Here is a 22532-nt window from a genome sequence, read left to right as displayed (position 1 = left end):
CAGATATTGTCCTCTATAGGCTTTCTCTTTCCACACCCTTATAAATAATGTTTTGTTCTCCTCCACAACCAATGTGGGACATCACAAAGTCATGAAATGGAAAATAACCGATACAAATTTAAAAGTTTAAATATTAATTTAAAATTTAACTTAAAAAAACATAAAAACTAATCACCCATAATTTAGTAACAATATATATATATATATTTTTAATTTTAACCAATAATTTATTATGGACAAACAATTCACTCCCAATTTTTCGGCCCAATAAAAAGGTCTTGAAGCTCTTTGAAGCCCAAGTTGTCGGCCCAATAATTTCAATATAATGGGCTATAATACACAAATCACCCTTTAATTAAGTATAATTTCAAATGAGTCCTCGAGAAACAGTATTATTACGATCGACCCCAAATATTTTCTTTTTTCCCCCCTTAAAAACCTCAATTTAAAAAATTACCTTTTATTTATAGAATATTTTTATATAAAAAAATCTCGATAAATAATAATAATTATAATAATACTTTAAATAGAGCTTTTGTATTTTATTTTTAATTTAAAGCAACTTTAATACAGATTTTAAAGATGAATTTCAAATTATTTAAATAATGATTAAATTGGAAAAACATAACAATATTAATAAATAAATAAATAAAAAGGACATAAAATCCATAATTGAATAATAATTATTAATAATTCATGAAATTTCATGGTAGCTTCATTTTTGTAATAATTGTTTGGGATCAATTAATTATAATTATAGAAATAAATTTTTTTATTTAAAAAAATGCCAATTAATCACCCAAAAAACTAAAATAACATTAAAAAATAAAATAAACTTAAAGGTGTTCACACGTGCGAGGAAAGACACGTGGGCCCACAAATTTCAGTGGTCAACATTTGCGGACATAAAAACTAACAAATAATGTCCTTTATTACTTTAAATGTAAATCTTCTGATTTTTAATTTGATGATACACGAAATTACCTTTTTGCCCCTTACTCGTGAATTTAAAGCGTGGTATGGTGAGGGTAATATTGGAAATGAGACAAACCAATATTTTAAAAAATAATAAAAATAAAAAAGATTAAGATGACAATATCTTGAATTTATAATAAATTAATTAATTTTATATTATATTATATTAAAAAAAAAACTAAATTACGGACAATATCTTGAATTTTTTATTATTTAAAAACTAATTAAAAAAAATTTAAGATTTTTTTTAGTTAAAAAATTAATTTTAAATTATAATTTTAATTGGAAAATTTTATTGGGATTAAATTGAAATTATTATTTAATATAATATTTAGGAATGGATTGATATTTTCCAATTTCTCTAATTTTATATTATTATTTCCCCAAAAGGAATAAAAAAATATAATTATTTTAATTATTTTCCCAAAATGCCCTTATTGGAATAATATAAATAAGCTCCCAATTCCGCAAATTAAGCCTCTCTCTTCACAACTTCAAAACATCTTCCCCAACGAAATTATTTTTTATTTTTTATATTTTATTTCTCTAAAAAATCCATAATTCTGCAGAAAATAGAAAATAGAAAGAAGGGCATTATAGGAAAATCATGGAAGAAAGAAGAAGGCTGTGCAGAAGGGAAGTACGCGACTCGTCGTCGGCTTGCAGTAGGAGATCAGCAACGACGTCGTTTAAGCAGAGATGCAGTTTACTGGTGAAAGAGCAGAGAGCTAGGTTTTACATTCTTCGCCGATGTGTCGTCATGCTCGTGTGTTGGAATTACTATGCTGACCCTTGATTTTTTTTTTTTTTTTTTTTTTGTGTGTATATATACATTTTTATTATTATTGTTGTTTTTATTTATTTATTTAATTTTTTAATTTTAAATTTTAGCTGGAGAATAATATATTTTTAATTATTCTTCAAATTTTAGCTCGAGAAAAGGCTGTTTTCAGCTATGGTGTAAAAATAATTAAATGAATTATTAAAAGTTAATTAATAATATGAACAATTATTAAAAATAATATGAACAATTAGTAATAATTAAATAATATATTACATTCTCTGTTTTCAGCTAGCTGTTTTCAGAGAGCTAGATTTCCGTCCGCGTTTGCAAGCTTCTCTTCCGAAATTGAAAAACACGATGACCCGAAAAATTTGATTAGCTCAACCCAACTTTGAGCTGGGTTCGGTCATTTTAACAAAGGGTTGTTTGGGATGAAATTTTTTATAATATGAACAATTGAGTTCGGTCTAAACACTGTCCCAGCTCAACCCACGAACGCCCTCTACTTTTAAAGAAGATACTATTTTGTATATTACCATTCAATTTCATCTAACGATGTGTCAAATACTAAATGAAAAGAGTACGTACGTAGTACTGTAATACTAGAAGTTTTCTCGTGAGTAAGTCAGGAAAATTCACACACTGATATTTATACGTTTGTAAGCTCGGTAGATATGTGTTCGGGAAAAACTAGGTCTTTATTATCCTTTTAATAATTCGGTGAAACTTTTGGAAATAGGTATCAGTCGTAATCGAGAAAAGATGTAGAACAGTGTCGGGAATAATGGGCAAAAAGAAAGATAGGGTTATCCAAACTGATGAATGAGTTGAATGATTAATAGCACCAAAACACTCCCACAGTTTGAAGATTGGGTTTTGAAAAGATTTGAGGGTTGCTATCAAACAAGATATGAACTATACATGTGTATATAAAATTGGTTGCTTATGATAGGGAAAGTGTGTTGCCAATTAACCTCGACCCGTTTTCTCCTTATCCTTCACCTGGAGTTGTCCCCCCGATCGTTCTTGTTCTTGTTCTTGTTCTTGGTGCTAAACCCTAATCTCGTATGTCGAACGTTGAATTAGAAATTATCGTTAAGAAAAACCAGTTTTTACATGAGCTCAAGCCCACTGTTAGGAGATATTGTCATTTTTTGGGGTTTTTCGTCTTGGGTTTTCTCTCGAGATTTTAAAACGTGTCTATTAGGGAGAAGTTCTCACACCCTTGTAAGGAATGCTTCGTTTCCTCTCTAAATGATTTGGGATCTCGTAATCCACCCCCTTGGAGGCCGAGCATCCTTGTTGGCACATCGCTCGGTGTCTATCTCTGGTACTATTTGTAATAGTCCAACCCCACTGTTAGCAGATATTGCCCTTTTTTGGGGTTTTCCATCTTGGGTTTCCTCTCGAGATTTTAAAACGTGTCTATTAGAGAGAAGTTTCCACACCCTTGTAAGGGATGCTTCGTTCTCTCTCTAAACGATGTGGGATCTCAAAATCCACCCCTTTGCGGCCGAGCGTCCTCGTTGGCACACCGCTCGGTGTTTATCTCTGGTATCATTTGTAATAGCCCAACCCCACCGTTAGTAGATATTGTTCTTTTTGGACTTTTCCGTCTTGGGTTTCCTCTCGAGAATTTAAAACGCGTCTATTAGGGAGAAGTTTCCACACCCTTGTAAGGAATGTTTTGTTCCCTCTCTAAACGATATGGGATCTCACAATCCCCCCCCTTGGAGGCCGAACGTCCTCGTTGGCACACCGCTCGATGTCTATCTCTGGTACCATTTGTAATAGCCTAACCCCACTGTTAGCAGATATTGTCCTCTTTGGGCTTTTCCTGCAAGATTTTAAAACGCGTATGCTATGGAGAAGTTTTCACACCCTTACAACGAGTGTTTCGTTCCTCTCTCCAACTGACGTGAGATCTCACAATCCACTCCCTTAGGGGCCAGCGTCCTCGCTGGCGCACAACTTAGAGTTTAGCTCTGATATCATTTGTAATAGTCCAAGTCCACCACTAGCAGATATTGTTCTCTTTGGATTTTCCCTTCCTCTCAAGATTTTAAAACGCGTCTGATAGAGCTGACTCTTGACTAGAAGACATACGAGTTGATGAAACATTACTACTTCCTCGAGAAAGAGAGTTACATTCACGGTATGTTGATTTTAAGACATCGAAGTCGTGATAAGTCGAGATTCAAACAAAAAACATTCATTATCGTCGAAAAACAATGGTCCACACCATATCCTTTATTAAGTCGAGATTCGTTCTCTTTTTAAAGTCAAAACTTTATCACGATAACGTAAGATAAGCTTATCTGAATGAAAGTAGGGTTATCGACAAACAAAAACAGATGGTTTAAAAACGAGTGCTTTTTTCGATGTTCTAACGATGAAAAAATTCGAACATAACTCAATAGATAAGATATTTATTTCACGTACGATGTTTGTTTAATGTCTCGTAATGATTGACGTGAAAAAAAAAATTAAAAAAAGAAAAGAAAGGGATTCACTTATGTAGAAGTCCGGCCCAATCAGCCCAGTTTCATTATTGGGCCGTAACTGGCCTGTCATCTTCTTTTCCTCGGCCTGCTTTCTCGAATCCGACATGTCGTTTTTCGCGAGACAGTGTCGTTCTTCTTCGCCATTGTTTCTTTTTTTTTTTTTGGGTATAACGTCGTTCTTCTTCTCGATTCAATTGAAGGTTACAGCCATTAACGAACCAGTCGCGAAGGAGCAAGCTTCTTCTTCTCCTTCGCAGAATTCTCCAATTTCTGCGTAGACTCCACGAAAGTTCAATCGACAGAGAATTACTTGGGAGTGGTTGTTTTACGTACCCTTGATCGCCATGGGCACCTCCTCCTCTGTCCCTGGTATTTTCAATTCTCGATTTCCGTTGCTTCAGTTTTGTTAGGGTTATCAGATTGTTTATTCGGCTATTTAATTCTGATCGAAGAGGGCGTATTGAGAATCTAGGAGGTCGATTGTTTGGTCTGTTCTATGTTGTTGCTAATTATGGAGTTGTCTTGGTTCATTGATTTACATTTAATGGCAGCATTAGGGTTTGGTTGGTTTTATCTTACGTATACGAGTTTAGGTCGAGTTTCATTGATATTTTGGTGGGATTTGTAATGCAGGCAGGGCTTCTGGAGGATCGGGGCGGCTTAATCCAAAGAACAGGGCAGCTGATTCCAAGAATTTGCGCGTCAAGGTATTTGATATAATGCAACCAAATTATTCACTTGTAGTTCTTGTCTTTTCAGTGTTAATGGAATACGGCCCCTTAAGTATGTTCTATGTCAGTCTGATAGCTGGGAATTTTGTTGATTTACAATTCTTTACTGTTGAAGACGAACATGAGGCCCCTTAAGTAAGTTGTATTGCGTCAAATATTGTTCTCGCTTAGAGAGATTAAAGTTTTTATGATCTTGTATTTTTTCATCTTCTCTTTCTGCCTTTATGCAGCTTGTACTGTTAGGTGATTCTGGTGTTGGTAAAAGCTGTATTGTTCTTCGCTTTGTCCGTGGTCAGTTTGATCCGACGTCTAAGGTCAGCATTATGTTACATTCTGTTAATTCTTAAAATAAATGTGTACTCAATACATGTAACATCCGAAGCCCACCGCTAGTAGATATTGTCCTCTTTAGCCTTTTCTTTCCAGGTTTCCTCTCAAGGTTTTAAAATGTGTTTGTTAGAGAGAGGTTTCCACACCCTTATAAGGAATGTTTCGTTCCCCTCTCCAACCGATATGGAATCTCACAATACAAATAAATTTACGTTTTTATCATTCCATTCCCAAAGGAATTACAATTGTTTGATTCTACATGTTTGTTGAGAAAACTCAGGTAACTGTTGGAGCATCGTTCTTGTCACAAACGATAGTTTTACAAGATTCCACGACAGTGAAATTTGAAATATGGGATACCGCTGGGCAAGAGAGGTAGGACGACTATCTTAACCTCTAGTTGATATCCTCAAACACATGTTTTTAACTTCTTAGAAAGTAATCATATTCTCATTGGTAGCCATTTTTAGCTTGCTTCATGTTCACAAGAGCTTTTTATTGCAAAAGGTTATCACTGTTGATTTGTCTTGATTTAGGTATGCTGCATTAGCTCCACTTTACTATCGAGGTGCTGCAGTTGCAGTTGTTGTATATGATATAACAAACTCAGATTCATTCGCCAAAGCAAAATATTGGGTTAAGGTATGTTTTAAAGTGGTTATGTAGTTTTCGTACTATATTTACTAGCGACGATCTTGGTTCATAGTCCTTATTCATTGCAGCTCCTCATTAGTTTAACATCCCACACACCGGTGATCCAATTTAAACGGAATTCTTTTTAATCTATGGGCAGATAATCAGATAATCACATTCTTCACTACCTATATGTTGTTCCCTTGTACCTTCTCGTTTTTCGGTTTACATTTATGGTGTGTGGACTTTTCGCTTTTCCTTTGATGATCGTCATTCTTTTGACTCGTACTTTTCGTTTCACTTTGTTTCTTTATGATTGTTGTGTTGTTTCCTGCCCCAAGGAAGGAAAAAAAAAAGAAAAAAGAAAAAAGGAGACAAGATGATCTTTTATTTATTCCTTTTTCGGGTTTCAAATCAATCAATGTTGATCACGTTAACAACGATTCGTCCTATTTTTAATATATCAACAAAGATTATTGTGTCCATTTTGATTTGGTTATCCTTTGAGCTTTGACTAATTCACAATCTTCACAATTCATATTGGGCACTCACAGGAGCTACAGAAGCATGGCCGCTCTGATATCATTTTGGCATTGGTCGGTAACAAAGCTGATCTTCAAGAGGAAAGGAAAGTATCTGTTCAGGTAAGTTCAATGTTATTCAATCAAATGCATCCTTCTTCTCCTGTCTTCTTTTTTTGGTCTATTTTGTTTCTTTTTCAGAACGGGGAAAGAAACTTTTAACTCACTAATGTGAGATACTTATGTTTCACTTTTGAAGGATGGGACTGAGTATGCAGAGAAGAATGGATTGTTCTTTATTGAGACATCTGCAAAGACTGCAGATAATATAAACGAGCTTTTTGAGGTACTCCTGATCTTATGCTTTTTGTATGAATTTCATAGCTGCTGTTCATAAACAAGGTAGATATTTGTGTATAGTGATTTTTATGATATTCCAGAGTAGTGTTTGAATATTGCTGTTGATGTTAGAAGTTCATTGTGATGTCCCACCTTGGTTGGGGAGGAGAACAAATCACCATTTATAAGGGTGTGGAAACCTTCCCCTAGCAGACGCGTTTTAAAGCCTTGAGAGGAGCCCGAAAGGAAAATATCTGCTAGCGGTGGGCCTCGGTCGTTACAAATGGTATCAGAGCCAGACACCGGACGATATGCCAGCCTTCTCGCTGTTCCCCGAAGGGGGGTAGACACGAGGCGGTGTGCCAGTAAGGACGCTGGGCCCCAAAGGGGGGTGGATTTGGGGGCGGTCCCACATCGATTGGAGGAAGGAAAGAGTGCCAGCGAGGACGTTGGGCCCCGAATGGGGGTGGATTGTGATGTCCCACGTTGGTTGAGGAGGAGAACAAATCACTATTTATAAGGGTGTGGAAACCTTCCCCTAGCAGACGCGTTTTAAAGCCTTGAGGGGAAGCCCGAAAAGGAAAGCCCAAAGAGGACAATATTTACCAGCGGTGGGCCTGAGTCGTTACATTCATAATCTGCTTAAGTCATTGTCATAGCCAGTAAAACTTTAAAACATTCATTAGAGTTGCGGAACTTTAGCAAATCAATTCTCTTTTAGTGATAATGTTGAACTCAAGAAGATGTGAAGTTGGGACGGTTTTTCACCCCAGCTTTTCGATGGTGGTTGTATCTATCAATTTGCTAGCTCTGTAAGAGTGATATCCCACGTCGGTTGGAGGGAAGAACGAAACATTTTTTATAAGGGTGTGGAAACCTCTCCCTAGCAGACGCGTTTTAAAAACCTCGAGGGAAAGTCCAAAGAGGACAATATCTACTAGTGGTGGGGCTTAGACTGTTACAATAAGGTGGTTTCAAATCAAGTTGCATGTTGTCGAAACGTTCACCTTAGGTCTCTATTGGTCGCTCTATATCTGAATGAGCAATGTTTGGATTGGATTGGATTGCTTTTTTTACCTCTAATTTGTCTGTGGTGCATGTTTTATTGAATGCCCATCACTCTAATTCGTGCTTCGAAACAGCCATTAAAAGGAGTTGAAAATGGTCGACTTATCTTCTGATATTAGTTAGTTTGCATATTTTATCCGAAATTGAAATCTTTGAGAAACACATTTCGTGGCTTGAAATATGCGAAGATGTTCGATAGTTGTCGGGTCGTGATCACTTTGCGAGACCTTGTCTCCTTTTCGCATAAAGTTTCTCTAAAAATGTTTAGTACTCATCCCAAGAGGGGCATTTTAAGTTCCATGGCTTTGTAGGTTCCACCAGATGTCTCGATTCGAATACCGTTTAGATCAACGATTTCTTCTCTATTTGATTTGGCAGGAGATTCTAAGCGATTGCTACGACCAACTTCCTCATGATCTTGCTACGACATTAATGCTTTTGTCAGCAGCTTCATCTCCCAGGTGATCTGTGTATAGTTTGGTGAGTCTTGCAGGCCTTCACTTTATTATTCGATTCGATTCATTCATATCTCCATTCCAAGTGTAACATTAACCAGATATGAAAATGGTGAAGGATTCATTCCCCTCTAAACCATAAGCTGCACTTGTAAACTATCTTTTATAGTGTTATAAGTCAGTTGGGCTGGAGGTCGAACCGACCCCATCATCGACTATTGATCGGAGAAATGAATAAAATGGGAAAAAAAAAAGCGATTTTTACTTGCGGTGAATTTCACCGGGAGAATGACTTATACCCTCAAACTCTTAGTCTAAATCACTATATAACGGAGAGTTTGAATTGATTCACTTACGAAAGTTTTGGATTTAGAGTTTTATAATTAAAAAAATTATTAATTTTTAATAGAAAATAGATGTTATGTCAACTTTTAGGTGGCAACGACACGACATTTTATTTTTTTATAAAAGAATAATAAAAGTCAATTTCTAATTGGAAAAAATGCCATTATTTTATGTCAAAAAAGCCAATCACCATTGATTTACAATACCCAATAAATGTTAATTTAATTGATTACTTAAACAGACCTCTAGCAGGATTTTTAAATAAAAAAATTATGAAATTAAAAAATAAAAAATAAAAAATAAAAATTTATTAACCAATTTACTAAATACAAAATAAAAAATTTAAAAGTTTAAAATTTATTTGAATAAAACAAAATAAATAATTAACTCCAAAAACCCACATCCAACATGATAATTGTAGTGAAAATACTTTACTATTTAACAAAATATCTCGAAAAAAACATATGAAATAATACTATTTAACAAAATATCTCGAAAAAAACATATGAAATAATATGATTATATTAAATAAAATGATAAGTATTTCTAGAAGAAATTATTTAAAAAAAAATGAAAAAAAATATATTTAAACTAATAATTAAATAATTTGCAGTTATTATTTATATTCTCTAGACTCGTAGGTGATGTGATATATATAATGGTTTATTGCAGAGGATATTGTCCCAATCGAATCGGACCCAAACATTCACGAAAGCAGTTGATTTTTGGTCCCATCTTTGTTCATATGGTCGCGGGAATGGAATTTCTCCACCATTCCCACCTCCTACCCTCATACTCAAACTAAAGTCTCCGTTAGGGTTCATGGAAGCTTCATTCTGAGGTCAGAAATAGCATGCGTTTTCTTTAATCTTCATCTCTCATTTGTGTTCTGCTCAAATTTCTCCTGTTTTTGCTGCTCAGTTATTAGTAATCTTCTTATTTTTCTCTTGAAGCTGTTTTATCAGTTAGACAATGGAGAATCCTGATCAGGATCAGCAAGATCCGAGGTACGACTCATCTGGCTTTCTTTAATTTCAATACCTCTTCTGCTTTTGCCTCTAGTTTTTAGTGGTTCCGTAAGTCTCCGATTATCGTTTGAGCTTGTGTTTGTGTAATCCTGTGATTGGCGGATTGTTCTTGAACGAAGTGTATTAGATTTAGGAGGTTTTAAGTTTCTTTTTTCTATATGGTTCTGGATTATGAATTACTAGTTTGCCGTCCTCCATCGAGACATTTTTGCTCCTTGAGGATGTAAACGGCTTTGTCTCAAAGCTGAGATTGCGAGAAATTTCGGAGAAATGGAACTTAAGTTTTCTGTTTTAATTTAGATCAGATGCAACTTTTTTTTAAATGAATGTTTAAAAGCATTGTACAATTGTATTGGTTATTGGGATAACGAACTGTACTCATACTTGGTTGGATGCTTTGTTATAATTAAATGGTGGAGTTGATTGCGTATGTTTTAATGGTCATTGGTGTATCAGGAGCGTTCCTGGTGTGGAGGACACAACTGCAATGACTATTGAGTTTCTTCGTGCTCGATTACTATCAGAACGATCTGTTTCAAAATGTGCAAGACAGAGAGCTGATGAACTAGCAAAAAGAGTTCAGTGTTTGTTTATTATTTTTGTTGGTTTTACATGGCTTCTATCTCGTGTGTTTGATCTGGAAATATAATTTTTTTACCATAGGTTGCAGAACTGGAGGAGCAGCTAAGGGTTGTGTCTTTTCAAAGAAGAATGGCTGAAAAGGCCACAGCAGATGTACTTGCCATCTTAGAAGACAATGGGGCTACTGATATTTCTGAGACACTTGATTCAAACTCTGACCATGAAACGGCAAAAGTTGAGGATGGCCCTGTAAGAGGGGATGCAAACTCCAGTTCAATAGGAAGGAGAAACGAACACGAAGAATATTCAGGTTCTGATACTTCTCTAATGCTAGGTGGAAGCCTGTCTTGGAAAGGACGCAATGATAGACCACATATTCGTGAGAAGTACAAAAAATTTTCTATAAGAAGTCAAAGCAATATTACTTCGATTGGTTCTTCTTCACCAAAACACCAACTTGGAAGATCGTGCCGCCAGATAAAACGTCGAGATACAAGGTATGCTCAAGCCGTTTATTTTTGTCCTCTATTTATGAAATTTTTGTTAAATTGGATCATCCGTAAGACTCTAGGTTATAGTTCCTGTAGATTAATTGGCATTTTGGAGTGACTATTAATTCCCAACCGCTGAAGTGAGATTTTGGATAGATCTGAATGTAATGGTCATAGCCATTCCCTTAATATGTTATTTTTTTTAGTCAATTGACAACAATCTTCATATGTTCTTATGCCGCCCCTTCTCCTATGGAAGGTGGTGTTCAATCCTACAAACCTTATGAATCTCTTAGTACTTCCCTAATATTTTGTGATAAGCGATAGATTAGAAGTTTTCTGGTCACCCTCTCATGTAAAAAGAAATCTACTTAGAGTCGTCTGTTGACTTGAATGGAAAAGAATAGAACTTTCGGGGACTCTTTCGAGGGAGAATGGTTTTATCTTAGGAATACTTCGAGAAGCTAGACCTTTCTTTGGTGCTATTTTGGAAACAATTTTGTAACCGTTACTCTTTTGTTCTCGTTGCTGATCGAAGTTTTTTTTTTCCTCCCTTAATATGCTATAATCCGCTCTTTGGCTGATGGATAAGATTGTTTGTTCCCTTCATTTATATTCTTTCTTCGGCAAGGCAAGTATTGTATCTTTACTGGAACCCGTTTGGCTTATCTCATCGGGGTGTTAGATTATAGTTGGCTGCTTAGATCCTTGAAGTGTAGTTCAATCATTTGATTAAGTGCCAAAGAGATGTTGTTGAGTTTTAAGCTCTTGTTGAACTTTGCACTTGAAATATTAATTATTACGTATGCATACCAGACCACTAGATGGGGAGCAAGAGCTCAAATCCAAGACATGCGTGGATAGTTGTCAAGAGATACCCTCTACTTGTTCAGAAGACTCTCGGAATTACTCTGTAAATGGGGACAAGATATCGAGAGACGGCTATGAACTTCATGAAAAGACACGCTCGGGTTCTTCAGAAGTTCATAATAGTGTAGGAAATAAAGATCAAGATCATGATTTAGATGGATATGAAAAAGTAAGCGATATGGAGAAGACATTGAAATGTCAAGCACAACTCATTGATCAATATGAAGCAATGGAAAAGGCTCAAAGAGAATGGGAAGAGAAGTTCAGAGAAAATAACAACAGCACTCCTGTATGTTCGTTCTTTCTTTCATTATATCCACAATTTAGTTGAAATTTTTATGAAAGTTCTATTTTGATGCTAGGATCATGCATTCCTTTTTTTCTTATCATCTACCTTACATGATGAGCACTCTTTATCATATTGGTCACTTTTTTCTTCAAGTCTCTCCTGTTTTAGCTAGATAACTTCTGTTGATGGTAGTAATGCCTTCCCTTTTCTTTTCTCTAGTAAGATGCTCCAGTATCATGAACATAAATTTTAAGTAAATCTGTGGGATTACGTAAAGATTGTTTTCTTTGTTTTTGTAACAAAAAGAAAAAAAGGGAAGCCATTGGCCTTTCTTTTATTGCATGACAATCACGTTATACAGTCAATCCCTGCCAGACATACGTCTTTGCAGCAGTCCTTGATTTTATGCACTCATTTACCAGCTTAAAGAGGGTTTTGCATTGTGAGATCTCATATTGGTTGGAGAGGGGAACGAAACATTTCTTATAAGGGTGTGAAAACCTCTCCCTAGCAGATGCATTTTAAAACTGTGAGGCTGACGGTGATACGTAACGGGCCATAACGGACAATATCTGCTAGCGGTGGCCTTTAACTGTTACAAATGGTATCAGAGCCAGTCATCAGACGGTGTACCAGCGAGGACGTTGGGCCCTCAAAGGGGGGTGGATTGTGAGATCACACATTAGTTGAAGAGGGGAACGAAACATTCCTTATAAATGTGTGAAAACCTCTCCCTAACAGACGCGTTCCAAAACCGTGAGGTTGATGATGATACGTAACAGGCCATATCAGACAATATCTGCTAGCGGTGGGCTTTGGCTGTTACAAATGGTATCAAAGCCAGTCATCGGACGGGGTGCCAGCGAGGACGCTGGTCCCGAAGGGGGGTGGATTATGAGATCCCACATTGGTTGAAGATGGGAACGAATCATTCCTTATAAAGGTGTGGAAACCTTTCCCTAGCAGACGCGTTTTAAAAACCATAAGACTGATGGTGATACGTAATGAGTTCAGACAATATCTGCTAGCGGTGGGCTTTGGCTGTTACATGCATGTCTTTCTCCTTGTACTAATTTGTCCTCTGGTTTTGACCCAATTACATTATTGTTTGCACAGTGGTAGTTTCTTTAAAAACTTATTCTTCTCTCTTGGTTCATTGCTTGTGTAGGATTCTTGTGACCCTGGAAACCATTCAGATATCACCGAGGAAAGGGACGAGATCAGGGCTCAAGCGCCAAATCTGTCGAATAGTTCTTTGCTTGCAAATGAACCAAAATCACAGGTTTCAGCCGATTGTGTCACTAGAGATTTGTCCCAAGCTCAAACCAGTGGGGGGCTTGGCCCATCTTTGTGTTCTGATGTGGAAGACTTGCAGGATCAGAATATGAACAGCGTTTCCACTTCAAGATCACTTGAAGAATTTACCTTCCCTATGGCTAATGTAAAGCAATGCCAAGACAGCCATGAAAACAGAGAACAAGAACCTTCATGTCCCTCCAACCTCAATCATGGGCTCCCAGAAAGGCTGTTGTCATCTCATACTGGTATCAATATCTACGACCAAGAAACTCCGTGCAGTCGTACCGATCTATATGCACTGGTGCCACATGAACCGCCTGCGTTAGATGGTGTACTAGAAGCACTTAAACAAGCCAAACTATCACTAACCAAGAAAATCAACAAATTACCCTTTGTAGAAGATGGTTCAGTTGATAAATCCATTGGAGCCTTATCTGTTCCAAAAGTTGAGGACAGGTTAGAAATCCCAATTGGCTGTGCTGGGCTCTTCAGACTTCCAACTGATTTTGCTGCTGAAGCTTCTTCTACACAACCGAACTTCTTGGCTTCAAGTTCCGAGTTAAGATCGACAGCTCGTTATACTGGTGAGAGTGTTTCATTATCTGCAACTCATCAAATTTTCCCTGCTCATGAAATGGAGGATAGATCAAGTTTTTTAACAGGTTTACGCAGCAGCCATTACCATACTGGTTCGGGTTCTACCCGAGATGGATATCTAACCGACCATGCGCCCGAGCATAGATGGAAAAATCCTGGCCAGAACCACCATCATTTCGATCAATACTTCGATGCAATTCAACCTTCTCCCTATGTGCACAGCTATCCATCACCACCTCCAGTATCGTCGAGCATCCATCCGAATGATAGTTTCTTAAGAACTCTTCCCAATCGGACCTTAGAAACGCCTCCGACCAACCAATATTCATTTTACGAAGATCAACTTAGGCCGAATATGTATAGATAGTTGCATGTAGTTTTATAAGTACAGATTTGTGATATATTCTTCAGGTACCTTGGAAGGCCATTTCTACCTTGCTGGAAGGAAATTGGCATTAGAAGGAGAAGGAGAAGGAGATTTGGCCGTTTGTAATATTAACGTTGTTTGTCCTGTAACTTAGGTTGTTCTGTCTGGACATCATGTTAAAATAAACCATAAGATTTTCATTGGCTACTTTTCAGGATTAGTCCACATTAGATAGTGTCACTACCGCACTCCTATGGCAATGGGACAGTGATTGTACGACACTTGTTCTGATCCGACGAATAAGTCAACCGTATGAAAACCGTAAGTAGCGGGCAATTTAGACGTATGATTGAGCTTCGGTCATGTTCGAGAAGAAATGCGTTGAAAATAATTTGTAAGAAAGTAATGTTATAGGCTAAAAGCAAATAGACGACAACCATAACTTTGATAGCATATAATCAAGTAAGAAAAATTAACAGAAGAAGTGATCGACGAAAACCCAAGTAGGTGCAAGTAGGTGGGGCGTTGCTAGTGATCGATGAAAACCCGAGTAGGTGGGGCTTCGGTTTTTGGTAAGGAATTAACAGAAAAAGTGACTAAATATAACTTTTTTTAGAAGTAAATTAGAAGCTTTAATAATTTTTAAAAGTATGCTTAGCAGAAAATGAAGGCTCAATTACTCCTCTTTGTTAATAATTCAATCGTGATTTCCATTAATGTCTGAACATATTTGATTCTTCTTCTTTAAATATTCATTAGAAGATTCCATTTTCCAACGCTTCGTATTTCAATTCCACTCTCCGGGTTTGAGTTCTTGTTTCGATCCTCAATCCGCACCCAAAATTCTTCAAATGGATTCTCTCCTTTTCTGTTTTTGCCGATTCCCGATATCTCCACCATGGTTTCAATCTATTTCACTGGGGTTTTTGTGCTCAATTCCACAATAAAACAGTCACTATCCGATATCGACAACCACCAGTCGATTCACTTTAGTAAGCTCCCACTTCCCTGCAAATTACTTCAAGATTTTAACCTCTTTTTTCCTTTCCTCATTTGGATTCGAGAGTTTTCTTGATATGATTCATCATGGGGATCGATTTCCGTTCTGTTTTGGCGTGAATGGGATTCGAATTCCTTCCGAGGTTGAAGCTGCTCAAGTTGCCTCGATTTTAGTTGGCAGTTGAACACACTGTTGAATTGCTGAAACTGATTTCATTTCGAAATTTGAGTTTCGATTGGTGCGGAAAGGAGTTTTTGAGTTGAGGATATTTGGAGAATGATGTCTTCTGGAATAAACTTGGTGATGACTGTTATTGGATTCACTGTGAGCACTTTGTTCATCGTGTTCGTCTGCACAAGGCTTGTTTGTGCTCGGATTCATCTCAATGCTTCAAGGCGCTCCTTCCCAATCGCTTCTAGATCCGATCTCAGTGGGGTGAGAATGTTTTTTTCTTGTTTAATTCGCTTCCAGATTTGATGTGGATATATCTATTTTGATTTTGTTCTAGCTAGTTGATTTTTGTTCTTGTTGGTCGCTAATTTCCCTTGGAACTCGTCTCCCTATTTGTTACTCTTTCTAGGCTTAATTTCTGTATGCTAATTCATATGCCATAGATTTATCACTGGAAGATTGCCTCTCTGCATTATAGTTAAAGTTCCATCACTTCAATACTTGCTTTTCTGCCATTTTCATGTAGTTTCAGGATTCATTTCATGCTGTGGTTTTACTTTGTTTCAATATCGCCCCCTTTTTTCGCTCTCTTTTCGGTCTGCCGGGGCCTATTTCATGTATTTGGATATGGTGTTGTTCGGTTATCCCTCTGACATAGTTCTGCTAATACGTTTTTTGCGAAACCACGAATCTCCACAATGGTATGATGTTGTCCACTTTGAGCATAAGCTCTCTTACTTTTGCTTTTGGTTTCCCCAAAAGGTCTTGTACCAATGAAGATATATTCCTGGTCATCCTCTTAATTAGCCTACATGGGACTACTCCTTTCAATAATCCTCAACAATTCTTCCCTCGAACAAAGTACACTATAGAGCCTCCTTTGAGGTCTCTCATATGGAGCTCTCAAACAACCTCTCCTTAATCAAGTCTCGACTCCTTCTTTAGAGCCGTCGAACAAAGTACACTCTTGAGTCACTTTTTTGTTCGACACTTGAGGATTTGATTGGCATGGCTCTGATATCTTGTTAGAAACCACGAACCTCCACAATGGTATGATATTGTCCACTTTGAGCCTTAACTTTGCTTTTGGTTTCTTCAAAAGGCCTCATACTAATGAAGATGTATTCCTTACTTATAAACTCATGATCATCCTCTTAATTAGCCAACGTGGACCTACTTCTCTCAATAATTCTCAACAATTTCTTGATAGTCTTTTTGCATTGTTGCTTTTAGTCAACTACTAATGGATTGGGAGGTATTACAAAAAGGGTCTCTGAAAAAACTCAATTCTTGTTTGTTCTCATAGGCAGTGGTTGTGCATTCATATTTCACAATTCACATTTCTACTCCTTTTTCTTTTTAATATACTACTTTTAGACTTTGTTCAGGCTTTAGGTTGATTCGTTTATGGATATTTCTTTATTTACACGTCGTGTTGCAGCTGGAACGGGGATTACACGGTCTAGAGCCTTTGTTTGTAGCCAACTTTCCAACTAAGAAGTACAGTGATGAATACTTCTCATCTATGAGAAATTCTCAGTATGTGCCCCCTTCAATTCAGTCTCTCATTTCATTGGTTTTCATGATTTTTCAAGAAAATCCCTATCATTTTAATGTAAAGCTTAATGACTTTATCAATGAAAGGAGAGAGACATGTGACTGCATGCTTTACCTATGGGAAAATGATGAGCTTGCAATGGGTTGGTCTTGTAGTTGATTGGTTTTTCCCCAAGTTACTAGAAATCGTGACTTTTTTATGAGACGTTTTGGTAAGTTGGCTTCAAACATAGTCCTAATCAGCCTGGGCCCTTGGCAATAGATGTCGATAGAGGCGTTATTCGTTAAATTCTCGTACGGCTTGGAACAAACGATAACGTGTTATGGACATGATTCAATCATGCTCCTTTAGTTTCACTCTACCTTGGAGCTTTCTGAAGATATTCTTATACAATATTGAGTTCTCTTAGCTTGAGTATACCTAAAGTGTTAAGAACTTAAAACCCCTTATGCAGATCTTCTTTGCTCCATAGCTCTCATGAAACAACCTTTGCTTGCAGTATTTTGAATTAACTCGAGCTCGAGCTCCCTATTCTGGTTGCATTATGTTTAAAGAAACGATACACGACCAAGGGAGAACTCGAACTCCCTATTCTTTCCATTACCAGACATCCCAAATGATCAAAAGATGTCTGCTCCCCTCTCGTTAACAAACAACTGAACTAAATGAGCCCAACTCATAAGTTCATTACAGAAGTCCTCTCCCACACTCACAAATCAAGCCTTACTTCGACTCCTTCAGCCCTTCTCCTTCCATACAATTCCACACTAGGAGGAATATTGAATCTATTGAGCTAGGTTTCAAAAGTATACCACACCATCTTGATCATCTATGGGATCCCTGATTGGTTGTAATGGCCTAAGCCCACCGCAGCAGATATTGTTCTCTTTGGGCTTTCCCACTAGGTTCTTAAAACGCGTCTGCTAGAGAAAGGTTTCCACACTCTTATAAACAATGTTTTGTTCTCCTCCCCAACCAATGTGGGATCTCACCTTAGTGGCAAGTATCATGAAATGTATGCATGGCCGTGGATGCTATTCAAGAATTCTTCTTATAAATGGGGAGAAGTTTTTGTAGAGCACCATTCCTGAATGTCTCTCTCTTGTAGACTCGTACTTAAATAACACAAATGGTTTCTGCTGTGCGTGATTTTGTTGTGATTCCTTAGCGGAAAAAAAGACGAGATGGTATTTTGATCTGAGTAAACAAGGTGGATTCCGAATCTAGTCCAAAAAGTGATGATATTTAAGATTGTGATTACAATTCCTTTTGGTTTTATGTGATGCTACATTCACGTTTGTTTAGCAAATCATGGAAAAACACAACACAGCCAATAGATTCTGTTTTGAATGGCAGATGCACAGTTTGCTTGGCAGACTATCATAGTGAAGACTTATTGCGCATTCTTCCCTACTGTGGACACTCCTTCCATGTGAACTGCATAGACATATGGCTGCATCAGAACCTAACATGCCCGGTTTGTCGTATATCGTTACGTGACGTCCCAGACAAGAAACGAACGATGCAACCCTTGTTTAGTTCAGCAATTCGCTCCCATTACAACCTCAACTCAGATGCCTATGATCATCCCTGCCACGAGTTCCCATTACAAGACCTCGAAAACAGTGAGTTGGATCAACCAATCCAACAAGAGAACCGCCGCTCACCTAGGACCAATGAGGCAGCAGACGCCCTTGAGAACACGTCCTCGTTCATCATCAAAGGTAACCAGAATAGTAAAAATGTAGAAAGCCCATCAAATGCTTGAACTTCCCTTAACTATGTGCTTAGAAAGATTGTCTGTCCCGTTGTTTACCACTGTGTATAAGTGCTGTTTGCAGTGAATTATTAGTTCATCTCTCTCTCTCTCTCTCTCTCTCTCTCTCTCTCTCTCTCTTATATTTGAACCAATGCATGCTGAGAAGAGGCTTTTAAGTGTTCAGCTAAATTGTAGGATCAGAATCTCTAATTCTGCAGGCTGCTGTTATTGTGTTTTGGAGTTTTCATGTAGTTTCCTGTGGGCTATTTAGGACAGAACTTGACCCAAATTCTGTCTCTCTCCACCTTCAGCTGTTGCATTAAATATGGCTCCAGCCTTTGGCACCATCTTGTGGATTACAGTTGACCCTCACATGCCTTTATTATAAGCATTTCCTTTTCTCTCTCTTGCTTTGTTTACTAGACAACGGATAATTTTAGATTCAAGTCTGTGATAGAACATTTATGTTTTGGGTTTTCTTTTAAAGTTTTTAAAACGTACTTGTTAAGAGAGGTTTTTATACCTTTATAAAAAATGTTTTGTTCGCCTCCCTCCCTAATCTACAGGGATCTCGAGATTCAATTCTCCGTGGCATGCATTTATAGCTATGGTACCTTCAAAGTTGTTTCTTTTTCAGGTCAGCTTCAAGTGGTTGACGGTTGGGTAAATTCAAATTCCTTGTCTGGGGTTGCAGTAAGAATATAAGGGAAATGGGTCATTTTCCAATTTTGGAAAAAGGAGAGAGCTTTTAGTTCTTCTGTCTCTCTTTTGGTCAACTCATTCACGAGTCTACGTTTAAAAAGTAAAAAAGAAAAAAGAACACCGTTCATATTTTGTTTAAAAAATACTCTTAAATTTTAATTTTGTTTAAAAAATACTTTTGAAATTTTAAAAGGATTTGAAGAATACCAATAACAGGTAAATATATTTCTGATTTTTTTTAAAAGAGTTAGAAACAAAATAGTAATATTATTTAAAAGAGTTATAAACAAAATAGTAATATTTCTATGCAAAATTAAAGTATTTTAATTCGACACAAAATTAAAGATTTATAATATTACAAAATTAAAATTATTTTAAAGACTAAATAGATAAAACTTAAAATTTAAATTTAATTCAATATAAATATAAGGATTAAGATATAACAATTAAAATAAGGGAAATAAAATAGAAAATAGAAAATAGAAAATAGAAAATAGAAAATAGAAAATAGAAAATAGAAGATATATATAATATGGTAATCTGCAAAAATAGGTTATGAAAAGGAAAATAATATTAACTCAATAATTTGCATTACAAAGAAACGTAGCCATTAGGACATCTTCTTCTTCTTCTTCTTCTTCTTCAACCTCTTGTTCTTGCAATGGCTCTGATAGGATTCTTCATCACAACAGTAAACTCATACTTCTTCGTAAAATCCAATTCACTCTTCGGTGGATACGAACTCCATTCGAATTCCTGAACCAATCTCGCCACCATCAGATGAACGTGAATCGTCGCCATTCCCAATCCAGGGCAAATTCTCCTCCCAACTCCGAACGGAATCATCTTCAGTCCTTTACTCCCCGTCATATCTGCATCTCCCTCCCCGGAAATGAATCTCTCTGGATCGAATTTCTCCGGATTCTTCCATACTTCCGGATCGTTGCTGATTCCGGCCAAATAAACCTCCACGCTCGCTTCCACCGGTATGTCGTATCCACCAAGCTTCGTCGTCTCGATCGCCGAATGTGTCAGCGAAAAGTACGTCGGCGGATGCCTTCTCAGCAGTTCCTTAACCACCGCTTGAAGATACGGCAATTTCTCAATGTCCGATTCCTCAATTTTTCTTTCGCCTACTAATTGCTTGATTTCTTCGTGTAGTTTGTTCTGGATGTTAGGGTTTGCGATTAGCTCTGCGATTCCCCATTCGATCGCGGTGGCGGTCGTATCCGTGCCGCCGTTGAGGAATTCGGAGCAGAGAGTGACTAATTCGGCGTCGGTTGGGGAAGATTCCCGGCCGTCGACCTTGAGATTGAAGAGCGTGTCGAGGTACGAAAATGAAGTAGCGGTAATGTCTGTACCTGGATTTTGAAGTGCTTTTCTCCTTCGATTGATGAACTGTACGACGAATTCGATCTGCTCTGTTCTCACTTCCATGGCGCGTTTCCTCTGTTTTGAGAAAAACGGCCTCAAAGTCGGGAGGAAATCGTCGATTCTCGGATCGACGGTGAGCAGCACAGTTTTAAGAACCTGATCCATTTTCTCGACGGATTCCTCGTCCAGTTCTAATCCAAAGCACATCGCCAAGAGAATACAGAACACAGCGAATCGAGCGTTCTTCAACACCCAAACGACTCCACCGTTTGCATCGGCGTCGGCTCTGATGCGTCGAACGAGTTTATCCATAGCGTTCTTCCTCACATCGCGAAACTCCTGCAAGCGGCTGGGAGAGAGCATATTCTCCACCATGTTCCGGCGGAGGGACCGCCAGAGGGAGCCGTACACAGCAGCATTGACGGAGAACTTATTGCTACTGAAGACGATTCGGGTAGGGTTTTCGGCTGGGCGACTGGCGAAAGTAGAGCCACGCTTGATTAGAGCTTCGTGAATGAGATCGGCGCCGGACAAAATGATCATGGTGCGGGATCCCATCTGGAGAGTGAAGATTGGGCCGTAAATCTGGCGGATGTCTTCAACGTATTCGAAGAAATGCTTGCCAGAACGAGCAACCTGGAAGAGGTTTCCGACGACCGGCCAGCCACGGGGTCCCGGCGGGAGGTTGAGTCGTGGCTTAGAGGAGCGTTTTTGGATGAGAAAGAAGATGAATGCAGAGACTACGAAGGCCATAATCGAGAAGAGAAGTCGCAGGTAGTGATCGGAGAAAGAGGAAGACGCCATTGTTAAACAGAGAGACGAGAAGAATAAGAATGTTCGGATGAAGACGGGAGGAACAATTTCAGACGGATATTTATAGGCGACCGAAGGACTAAGGAATTTTTTCTTTTTTAATATATATATATATATATATATATATATATATATATATATATATATATATATATTGTGTGTGTGTATATATATATTGGATAGCTCAAGTTTTTATGTTTTTTTAGTGTATGATGAGAAAATAATTTTTTAAAAGTATTTTAATTTATTATTTATATAATTTTTTTTTGTTTTTTTAGAAATATTTTGGGTTCTATTAGAGTCGCAAGCTTGTCGTAGTCGGCCTAATAAGAGAGAAACTTGCTGCTTACTTGCTATATCCCCACGTTCTTACAAGGAAGTTTTGTTTACCAGACAGCTTACTGTTTCGGGAAAGCGAGAGATCTTATTGTTCGAGAAAGGCTTTTTCCTCTTTGCCAAATAGGATCGTCTAGTTCCTATAGAACCTATCACTAAAATACCCCTACTCGAGATAGGTTTGAAAGAAATTTCTTAAATATTTAGTAATAATTGGGAGTTTAAAATATAAAATAATATAAATGGTAAGAAATATGTCTAATATTTGGGTTAAAAATTTAGGGAGGAATAAAAAAAATGTACTTTGACCAATTAAAAACATATAAAAAAAATATAAAAATGTTGTGAGAGGACAGTTGGGAAAGGCATTAAGTAATATTTGTATTAAGAGTGAGGCAAGATTTAAGTGATAAAAAAATAATTTATTGTTATGTATATATAAATAGTTAGAAATAATAATAGAGTATAATATAAATAATGGGGGGAAAATAGTTAAATAAAGGGAGGTGGGGGCATTTAATAATGTTGATAAAAGAGGAAATGCATGGAATGCATGCATGGGTGAAGAGTAACCTAATCTGCCCATAATTAAACTTCACCCTTCACCGTTT

The 22532-nt window shown here is 37.3% G+C and overlaps 4 protein-coding genes across 8 annotated transcripts; 3 read left to right on the top strand and 1 right to left on the bottom strand.

Moving 5' to 3' along the window:
• Positions 1-4447: 4447 nt before the first annotated feature.
• Positions 4448-8615, top strand: LOC111808801 (ras-related protein RABF1). Its single transcript, XM_023694987.2, has 8 exons — positions 4448-4632; positions 4897-4970; positions 5225-5308; positions 5605-5699; positions 5861-5966; positions 6512-6601; positions 6738-6824; positions 8264-8615. The coding sequence occupies exons 1-8, from the start codon at positions 4608-4610 to the stop codon at positions 8348-8350; spliced, it is 648 nt and encodes a 215-aa protein (XP_023550755.1). The 5' UTR covers positions 4448-4607; the 3' UTR covers positions 8351-8615.
• A 742-nt stretch (positions 8616-9357) lies between these two features.
• Positions 9358-14415, top strand: LOC111808800 (uncharacterized). 3 transcript variants are annotated; one of them, XM_023694985.2, is made up of 6 exons: positions 9358-9526; positions 9651-9692; positions 10170-10290; positions 10377-10792; positions 11603-11945; positions 13114-14415. In XM_023694985.2, the coding sequence occupies exons 2-6, from the start codon at positions 9658-9660 to the stop codon at positions 14206-14208; spliced, it is 2010 nt and encodes a 669-aa protein (XP_023550753.2). In that variant the 5' UTR covers positions 9358-9526; positions 9651-9657; the 3' UTR covers positions 14209-14415. The 3 variants fall into 3 exon arrangements, with proteins under 3 accessions (XP_023550753.2, XP_023550752.2, XP_086985620.1); XM_023694984.2 differs by having other exon boundaries at positions 9639-9692; XM_087129494.1 differs by having other exon boundaries at positions 9607-9692.
• Positions 14416-14921: 506 nt separating this feature from the next.
• On the top strand, positions 14922-19472 carry LOC111809237 (putative RING-H2 finger protein ATL71). Of its 3 annotated transcripts, none has more exons than XM_087129543.1 (4): positions 14922-15643; positions 16821-16918; positions 18294-18661; positions 19263-19472. In XM_087129543.1, exons 1-4 carry the CDS (start codon positions 15485-15487, stop codon positions 19361-19363), a joined length of 726 nt encoding a protein of 241 aa, XP_086985669.1. In that variant the 5' UTR covers positions 14922-15484; the 3' UTR covers positions 19364-19472. The 3 variants fall into 3 exon arrangements, with proteins under 3 accessions (XP_086985669.1, XP_086985670.1, XP_023551420.2); XM_087129544.1 differs by lacking the exon at positions 19263-19472 and adding an exon at positions 19008-19102 and having other exon boundaries at positions 14923-15643; XM_023695652.2 differs by lacking the exon at positions 19263-19472 and having other exon boundaries at positions 14930-15643; positions 18294-18793.
• Positions 19473-19895: 423 nt separating this feature from the next.
• LOC111808307 (cytochrome P450 77A3) lies at positions 19896-21698 on the bottom strand. Its single transcript, XM_023694211.2, has one exon. It carries the CDS (start codon positions 21574-21576, stop codon positions 20041-20043), a length of 1536 nt encoding a protein of 511 aa, XP_023549979.1. The 5' UTR covers positions 21577-21698; the 3' UTR covers positions 19896-20040.
• Between the last annotated feature and the right edge of the window lie 834 nt (positions 21699-22532).

This window comes from Cucurbita pepo, chromosome 13, assembly GCF_057944985.1.
Source record: "Cucurbita pepo subsp. pepo isolate OVF chromosome 13, ASM5794498v1, whole genome shotgun sequence".
Lineage (NCBI taxonomy): Eukaryota > Viridiplantae > Streptophyta > Magnoliopsida > Cucurbitales > Cucurbitaceae > Cucurbita > Cucurbita pepo.
The sequence above is the reverse complement of the archived record's forward strand: the minus strand, read 5'-3'. Positions and strand labels throughout refer to the sequence as shown.